We start from the raw sequence: 8,827 nt of genomic DNA on the forward strand, positions 1-8,827 counted from the left end.
AAAAAAAATAGAAGTCACAACATGCTATAGCCTTCAATTCAATTACGTGCAGTCGGATATCCTGAGGAAGGAAGGTATGTCCACTGAATACTGATCCCCACCACGCACAGTGCATGCCTAAAGTCCCAACACTGGGGCAAACTAAGACAGAGTTCACCTTACACCATCCCCGGGGCAGCCAGAGCTACATACCCAAACCCAGATGACTGTTCATACAGACTCTCAAACGAGTGCTCGCTTCCCACGATGTGCATAACAGGTGCCCAGAAATTCGTGTCTTTGGAAGAAGGGCCATCTGCCTTTCTCTTAGGCCTGGCCAGAGAGCTTTTCTGTACCAGGTGAGACGAGACGAGGTGAGACATGGCAGGATGGCAGGGGTGCACAGCCGCAAAGCCCTGCCCAGGTCACGCATGCGCAGACCAGCGAAACCTGAGCACCCCACTTGTCCTGCGCAAAGCCGGATGTCAGGGATGAGCTCTCCCCTCCAGCCACTCCAGGGCCTTCCCGCCAAACCTACATCCAATCAGAAAGGGTCAGTGCTTCAAACTGAGCTGCATCCAATCGTAAAAGAGATGTGGAGCCTAAACCTGCCCCCGAGACTCTCTGGACCAATGAGCACCCGGGGAGAGAGCGTTAAATACCTGGAGCATCCGGCCTGGACCGTTGGGCGCACGAGAGGCAGTTGAGGAGCAACGCTGAGGATCGGCTGAGGTGCTCTGCTAGTTCAGCATGGTGAGAGCATCCCAGGCCAGGGTGGTGGGCCCCACGGGAGGGAGAGCGCCATCTGCTCAGGGACTTGCGCCTTGTGAGGGTGAGCGAGCAAAAGCGGCTGGGAAGCCCGCCGCTCCTTTCCCAGGTCCCTGGCCAGGTCCGGGTGTTGTGTCTCAGAGCGTGGCGTCTCCTCATGGCCCAAGCTCTCAAGAGCGAGATGCACCTCCGGGTGCAGAACCTGCCTGGAGTCCCAGCCCTGCAGCGGCTGACGAAAAGAGGTGCAAGAGTTCCAGCCCTAGCCTTGTCCAATTCCAGTCTCAAGAATAGAGTGTAGAGATGGGTTTTTGGAGAGGGAACTTTTGTGTTTTCTGATACCAGTGTCCTTGACTGAGAAAACCATCAATGGCATGGGTTCCAGAAGATTCCAGAAGCTACCAAGCTTTCTGGCCTAATGCTCACCAAATGCTGGTCCCTAGCTTACTATGTAGGGGAAGATCCCCTTGAACTCTGATAGACCTGCCCTCCACCTTCTCTGTCAGGATCCTGTGATGTTTGTCATAAGTGGTTTATAAGTAGAATCATTTGTGCCCATTAGAAGGTAGGTCAGAGCTATGGTGTGGCATGCCACAATCCCAAACACTGCATGCAGAGGTAGGAAACTTGGATGGCCAACACTAATCTGAGGTAGTGAATTTGAGGCCAGCACAGGCTACAGGACCTTAAGGGGAAAAAGGTAAAACTGATAACCTTTCTTAAGTTTTTGGTTTGTTTTAAAATGTGTAGGTGTGTCTGTGAGAAGTATATGTTCATGAGTGCCGTTTCCAAGAGAAGCCAGAAGAGGACAGTGAATGTCTAGAGGCTGCAGTCATGGGCAGACCCTGTAAGAGGAGAGCTTAACAAACAGACCATCTCTCCTGCCCTAGGCAGGGAACCTTTTCAAATATCTAAATTCACTTAAAAGGAACACAGGCTAACAAGTACCAGATAAGATCTAGGTCTAAACAGCCAGAATGTGTTTGTTTTTTTGTGATAGAGACTCATAATCCATGGTGACCTCAAATTTGTCTCCTAATTGAGCTAGTTACTACTGTCTTGTATCACCACACCTGGCTTGAGCATTATTTTTTTCATTAAAAAAAATTATTGAGAAGGCACTTTAATCCCATCCTTTTGTTCTTATGATGAAATCCTTAGTGTGCATGGGATTTGGCAACATAATCTAGTTTGTTTTCTGTTGCTATGATAAAACACCAAAGCAACTTTCAGGAGGGGAGGGTTTATTTGACTTATAGGCTGTGTAGTCTGTCATCAGTGGAAGTCTGCAGGAACTGAGGCAAAGTATCTTTGTGAGTTCAAGTCAGCCAGAGCAACATAGTGAGACCTTGTCTTAGAACAAAAAAGAGAAAGAAAGCTGGCAAGAAAATAGAAAGCGAGGTTTTCTAAATGGGCAGATGGAAGACACAGTAACTACCCAGGCTAGGACTGGGTGATCTGGGACCTATTCTGTCTTTACTTACTAGAGTATATCTTATCCTTTAGACAGGCCACTATTAAAACCACCTAGATTTTTTTTTCAGAGAATTAATGTGACTGTCCTTGATGAGCTAGTTGTTGACATTGCATGGTGTCCAAGTCTTAAACTTTAATAATTTTGAAAAGAGGCAAACATGTATGCTCCTATTTAAGATTATAGTTAGCCTGGTATGATGACTTACATCTGTAATTCTAGAACTTGAGAGGCTGAGGCAAGAGGATTGTCACTAGTGAGTTCAGAGCAGAGCAAGCTGCTCTCTTGTGCTCTCCTTCTCTCCCTCCTTCTCCCCCCTCCCGCACCCCCGTGTATGTCTGTGTGTTGAGATAGGGTTGGACTTGAATCTACCTAATCCTTCCCTCTGAGTCCTGGGATTCCATAATCCTACACAACCATACCTGGTGGCAGTCAGTTTTAACAGAGGATCAACTGAGCATTCTGGAAGTAAAGTTTGAAAATAGACGCTGAGGTACTACACAAAATTGTATATGTGTGTCATGCAGTTTCATGTTTCTGTTCTGGTTTCCAGCGTGAGTGTATCTCTATCCACGTGGGGCAGGCAGGTGTCCAGATTGGCAATGCCTGCTGGGAACTGTATTGCCTTGAACATGGTATTCAGCCTGATGGTCAAATGCCAAGCGACAAAACCATTGGTGGTGGGGATGACTCATTCAACACTTTCTTCAGTGAGACTGGAGCCGGCAAGCATGTGCCCAGAGCAGTGTTTGTGGACCTGGAGCCCACTGTGGTCGGTAGGTGCCTGGGCCCTGGGTGGAGGCTTTCCTGGGAAAGTGGGCTATCTCAGGAACCCCACTGAGGTCTGTGCAGAGCAGACAGGTTGTGCATATACATATAGCATGTAGTGCTGTGACTCTGTTGGGTAAGAAAACTAAGAGTTGTTTGTGCTGTATGATATGTGTACTCTTAGTGATATACGTGTATGCAGATGTAGCCTAGGAGAAACTGTTGACATGTGCATAATGTGCCCTTGCCTGAAAGACTCACAGTGGGTATGGTTCCCCCGCCCCTCTCTAGATGAAGTGCGCACTGGAACCTACCGGCAGCTTTTCCACCCAGAGCAGCTGATCACTGGGAAGGAAGATGCAGCCAACAATTATGCCAGAGGTCATTATACCATTGGCAAGGAGATTGTTGACCTGGTCCTGGACCGGATCCGAAAACTGGTAAGATTGTAGAAGAGGCTTCATATGATGGTTGTCCTAGTCAAGGGGGTCACAGGGCCTGTTAGAATCAAGAATCTATCATGAGATTACCAGAATATCTTCCTAGCCTCTGCAGGTCTTCACTGTGTTCAGACACAGTGCGCATGTGTGGTAGACAGTCTGAATTTGCCTCCATTTGTAGAAATAGAAGTCCTGAATGCAGGGTGGAAGTCGGAGCGTGGCTCTGTAGGCACTGAGTGCAGGGTGGGAGTCGGAGCGTGGCTCTGTAGGCACTGAGTGCAGGGTGGGAGTCGGAGCGTGGCTCTGTAGGCACTGACTTGTGTACTCTGGTTTTACTGCAGGCGGATCTGTGCACGGGCCTGCAGGGCTTCCTCATCTTCCACAGCTTTGGAGGTGGCACAGGATCTGGGTTCGCATCCCTGCTTATGGAGCGGCTTTCAGTGGACTATGGCAAGAAGTCCAAGCTGGAATTTGCCATATACCCAGCCCCCCAGGTCTCCACAGCTGTTGTGGAGCCGTACAACTCCATCCTGACCACACACACGACACTGGAGCATTCCGACTGCGCTTTCATGGTGGATAACGAAGCCATCTATGACATCTGCCGGCGCAACCTGGATATTGAACGCCCCACATACACCAACCTCAATCGTCTGATTGGGCAGATCGTGTCATCCATCACAGCCTCCCTGAGGTTTGATGGAGCCCTGAATGTGGACTTAACAGAATTCCAGACCAACCTGGTGCCATACCCTCGCATCCACTTCCCACTGGCAACCTATGCCCCAGTCATCTCAGCTGAGAAGGCATACCATGAGCAGCTGTCAGTGGCAGAGATCACCAATGCTTGCTTCGAGCCAGCCAATCAGATGGTCAAGTGTGACCCTCGCCATGGCAAATACATGGCCTGCTGCATGCTGTACAGGGGGGATGTGGTTCCCAAAGATGTCAACGCGGCTATTGCCACCATCAAGACCAAGCGCACCATCCAGTTTGTGGATTGGTGCCCAACTGGTTTTAAGGTAGGACTGGGTGCTGGGACAGTTACATCTGCAGTAAGCAACAGACTGCCTCAGGGCCACAGTCTTGGGCAACTCCATGACCCTTTCCATGTCAGGATCCAAAGAAACCATGTATAGTAATTAAGTTGCTAAGTGACTTTATGCTTTTCCAAATAATACCGGGTACTATTTCTTCAAACCATCAATTATCAAACCTTAAGTAGACAGATGAATTTTTCTCAGTCAGTGAGACACTGAGAGGGTGAGGACTTGCAAGGGAGGAAAGTGTCTTTTTCAGCTACTAGCTGTACGTTGCTCAAGTTTCCTCCCAGTGGAACCTCTCCTTCAACAGTGAAGAGCCAGCCTATGGGTTGTACAAGTTAGGGGCTGTATGTCCCTAAAAGTAGACTATACCAACACCAAGTAGACACTATTAATCTCTTAGTTCTGAGGTGTTATTTTTTTGGGTTGTTTACTTTTATTATTACTATTTTAGTCAATATCAATGTAGTTTATCACATTCTTTTACAACCATTTACTTGTTCTACTACTAGTAGTAATACTACCAGTAGTAGTAGTTTAAAAATGAAGCTTTATCTTGGCATTCATGGTGGCACATGCATATGATACCATCATTAGGAAAAGTTCATCCTTTAGCTCCACCATGTTCTCCTGGAGTCTACCGCCACGTGGGTGTTTCAGGATGTTCTGTTTCCAGTTTGGCCATTAGTGGTTCAAGTAAGCACTTTGCAGTCTTTGAATATGTTGCTTTGTGAAGGTGATATTCATTTACCAAAGTATTTAAGTTTAAGCAGAGTCCACAGTTCCCAGTTTACCACCATTTCTGAGGTCCATCTAAACTTCAGTTTTCTCCCTCTCTGGCAGGTGGGTATTAACTACCAGCCTCCCACTGTGGTCCCTGGGGGAGACCTGGCCAAGGTACAGCGAGCCGTGTGCATGCTGAGCAACACCACTGCCATCGCAGAGGCCTGGGCCCGCCTGGACCACAAATTTGACCTCATGTACGCCAAGCGGGCCTTTGTGCATTGGTACGTGGGAGAAGGCATGGAGGAAGGGGAGTTCTCAGAGGCCCGGGAGGACCTGGCAGCACTGGAGAAAGATTATGAAGAGGTGGGCGTGGATTCCGTGGAAGCAGAGGCAGAAGAAGGGGAGGAATACTGAGCGCATGGGTCTGGCTGGCAGCCATCCATTTACATCTTCCCCTCCATTGACACTAAAGGATATGTTTACTTATTAAAGTTTCTAGATGGAGGCATTTTCTTCCGTGTGTGCTGTACTCTCTACAAAATTCCTTTCCAGATGCCTGCCTTTTCCAAGTCAGTTTCTCTGAGGAAAACATACCTTTTTCCTAAGACGTGACAAGCATGTCTGTTGGTTCCGTTTTAAGTTTAACTAAGCATGCTAGGATAAGGAGCGTTATTTGTAAAGGATCGCTTGACCGGCACAGAAATGGCTTCCTTCCCTGTCTTGGGCTGCTGGGGAGCCGTCCCTCTGGGCCTGTGGTGTGTGTCCTGGGCCTGCTATAGTGCAGTATCTGACACTTCCTTTCCACTGACATCACTAGCTTTCTTCTTGATGCACCGCTCTTGGGGTATCCCAGAGCCACCTACCATCCCATAACCCCAGGTTGTACTGAGGTGATCTAGCCAGCCCCAATGCCTGGTATGGAATTAAGTGTTGAGAACTTGTATCGGTAGGTTCTTTTATGCAAGAGCCAAGAGTTTTCTTGGTTGGCTCTCTTTAAGTCAAGGCTGCCCAAGACCATATCTCAACACAAACCACAAAAGAAAGCCTTTGATGGGAAGACTGTATTCAGCACCCAGTTCTTCAAGTCAGAGCTATGTAAGACTGGCTTCAGGCACAAAGTGGCCCAGATCTGAGTGAGTTTGGGACCCAGTAAGAGGGAGAAGAGAAATGGGTGATCTGCCCAAAGCAGACTGCCACAGTGATAGGCTGCCAGCTGAGACAGAACATGAAAACATCTAAACTCAAAAGGAAGAGGAGTGGTCCCTGGCCGCCTCCTGGCATACTAGATATGCTTGCCACCTATGATGCAGTAAGTATCATGGCCATTGTTTATACATTGGCCAGGAATGGGCATGAATGTGGCCTGGATATGAATTCTAACCTGCTGGGAGCAGCCACAGCTCCAAAATGTGTGGGGCCCTAGGAGACAGGAGTAGGCAGAATTGGGGGTCAAGTCCCCAGCTTTTCCTTTTCCTCACCTCTTACTGTCTGTTGGCTTCTGTAGGGAGCTCCTACTGATTTCCTGGGCTTGTTACTTTCCCAGATCTCTACCTTCCCACCAGCTAGCTAATATTTCTAAGCCAGAAATGTGCCCTACCAGTCAGTCTAAACCTGGGCTTTTGTGTCTTTTAAAATAATTCTTATTTTTTAGCTGGGGCCATGTCCTATTAGGATAGCACCTGTGTGGAGATCAGAGGTCAACTTACAGGACTTGGTTCTCTCCTGCCATGTGGGTCCCAGTGGTCAAACTGAGGTCATTGGGATTATCAATAAGTGTTTTACCGAAAGAGCCATCTGGGCTTTTGGGTTTTTTGTTTGTTTGGTTGGTTGGTTTTGTTTTGTTTCATAGCCCAGGCTGGCCTTAAACTCAAGATCTTGCTACTTCCAAGTGCTGGGTTACTGAACTACCCTTCCATGTAAACACGACGACACTTGTAATAAACCCCAGCTTTGTGGCTCACCTTTCCTCATCATGGATAAGTGAGGCTTGCCCACCTCCTTCCAGGTCCTCAGCCCTCACTCTAATAATTGCACATGGGCATGTGGTCACTTACGGACACACACACACACACAATGCTCTTTCCCACATCCGACTTTGCTGCTCAGCGAAGGCCCAGCTGTGCCCACCTCTCTACTCACACTCGGGCGTATCCTGGTAAGCAGAAACACTTTGAATGTATTACCCAGAACGAATGGACATTTGCTCTCTGCACTCAGCAGGGAGCTCTCTAAGGGCCAGATGGACTGAGTGGACACCCAGTCAGCATCCACTCCCTTTATTCCTGCCCACAGCACCCTCACCCAGGGCCCTTCATCCCATGGAACCATGCCTGCTGAGTGGAGACCACAGGATTACCCCTAGCCATGTCATTCCAAAAAAAGGAGTCTTCTGCCCCAATGTGTTGTGATGCAGGCTGTGTCCAGTTTTCTCCATAAATAAATAAATGCTATTCTATTCTGCATCATGAAATTCTTGAGAATAGTTGTGGAGAAAAATCTTAAGACAATGGAGTTCAAAAACAAATGAAAATAATGATTTATAAAAATCATAAAAGATTTAAAATAATGATTATAAGTATGATATAAAACAGCCTCTGTCTTGGGAAATCTAAAAAGCTATCAGAACAGAAATGGGCCATCATGAGAGCCAGATTGAGAGAGTTCAGTGGCTGATAATTCTTCTAGAATGAGGTAAGTCGAGTATACCCATACTGCATGCATGGAGGTGAGGATGGATGGGGGGAACAAACAAAAAAGCAACCAAACAGACCAATGCAGAGACCAGTCCTGAAGGAAGTCTCAGGTAAAAGCATGAGAAATGCCCACACCTGTGGAACCGCATGGACAGGAAGAGCTCCTGGCCTGTAGTAACCAGGGGCTCAGTGTTGAGTCCCTTTGAGACCCCAAGAGCAGCTCCTTTTCCCTGTTAATACCCCAGATGGCAATCTCTTCTTACAGGGAGGTGTTGAGATCTTTGTAGCTAAGGAGATGTACTTGAAGATGAATCCCAATAAGTATTCATGATCTAGAAAAATGTTACTTTCCAGGAGCCTGACTTTCTTAACAAGAATGATGTGTCTACACAGTAGAATAGAGGTAATTAGCAGGAATAATTAATGGTGCTAATGTTCAGGAGCCACTTTATGGGGCATTAGGATAATGTAATCTGCCTGTGTGCTAATGAGTGAGGGTTTTTTGTTTTGTTTGAATAAAACTAGAAACTGAGGGCACATGTAATAGTGAACTTGCAGAAATTCAAACTATTACCACGCAGTGCTGTAGAAGAGGTTCCCAGACTGAGCATGGCTTGAGCTAACCCAACTGTGTCATTCCATGAAATGGCTTACCAGCCAGCCACCTGGGGCTCCAACCACACCTAGCCTTCTTGGGCACCCACCTCCCACAGACACACATGCCTACCTATGATTAAAAATAAATCTGTAAACGTTTTTAAATAGAGAATGAGACCTCTGTCCACAGACAGGAAAAGCTAACCTTCCCTGATGCTGCTGCAAGAGGTCGTCTTAAGTCCCCTTTGCTGAGGGGGGGTCCTTCAGAACTCTTTACTCTGTTGCCTTTTTTCATCAGGTTTTAAATCAATACAAGTTCTTATTCCTCTCCACAAGACAGTG

General features: G+C 47.4%; 2 protein-coding genes across 7 annotated transcripts in view; one reads left to right on the plus strand and one right to left on the minus strand.

Moving 5' to 3' along the window:
- Positions 1–405, minus strand: part of Lmntd1 (lamin tail domain containing 1) — a 229,170-nt gene extending 228,765 nt beyond the window's left edge. For 5 of the 6 annotated variants that reach the window (XM_031383873.1, XM_031383875.1, XM_031383878.1 and 2 more), the window contains exon 1: positions 193–405. In XM_031383873.1, coding sequence (XP_031239733.1) covers positions 193–362 — 170 coding nt within the window. In that variant the 5' untranslated portion in view covers positions 363–405. The remainder of the gene's footprint in view (positions 1–192) is intronic. The other variant, XM_031383880.1, reaches the window with a different exon arrangement.
- Positions 406–607: 202 nt separating this feature from the next.
- LOC116099794 (tubulin alpha-3 chain) lies at positions 608–5,703 on the plus strand. Its single transcript, XM_031383883.1, has 5 exons — positions 608–732; positions 2,772–2,994; positions 3,278–3,426; positions 3,768–4,448; positions 5,313–5,703. Exons 1-5 carry the CDS (start codon positions 730–732, stop codon positions 5,607–5,609), a joined length of 1,353 nt encoding a protein of 450 aa, XP_031239743.1. The 5' UTR covers positions 608–729; the 3' UTR covers positions 5,610–5,703.
- The last annotated feature ends 3,124 nt before the right edge of the window (positions 5,704–8,827 follow it).

The sequence above is a fragment of the Mastomys coucha genome, unplaced genomic scaffold (genome assembly GCF_008632895.1).
Source record: "Mastomys coucha isolate ucsf_1 unplaced genomic scaffold, UCSF_Mcou_1 pScaffold20, whole genome shotgun sequence".
Lineage (NCBI taxonomy): Eukaryota > Metazoa > Chordata > Mammalia > Rodentia > Muridae > Mastomys > Mastomys coucha.

Bases quoted from the DNA above. Each gene is read 5' to 3' on its own strand.
- LOC116099794 (XM_031383883.1), top strand. The intron at 2,995-3,277 runs GTAGGTGCCTGG...GCCCCTCTCTAG, and splicing joins CCTGGAGCCCACTGTGGTCG to ATGAAGTGCGCACTGGAACC. The intron at 4,449-5,312 runs GTAGGACTGGGT...CCTCTCTGGCAG, and splicing joins GGTGCCCAACTGGTTTTAAG to GTGGGTATTAACTACCAGCC.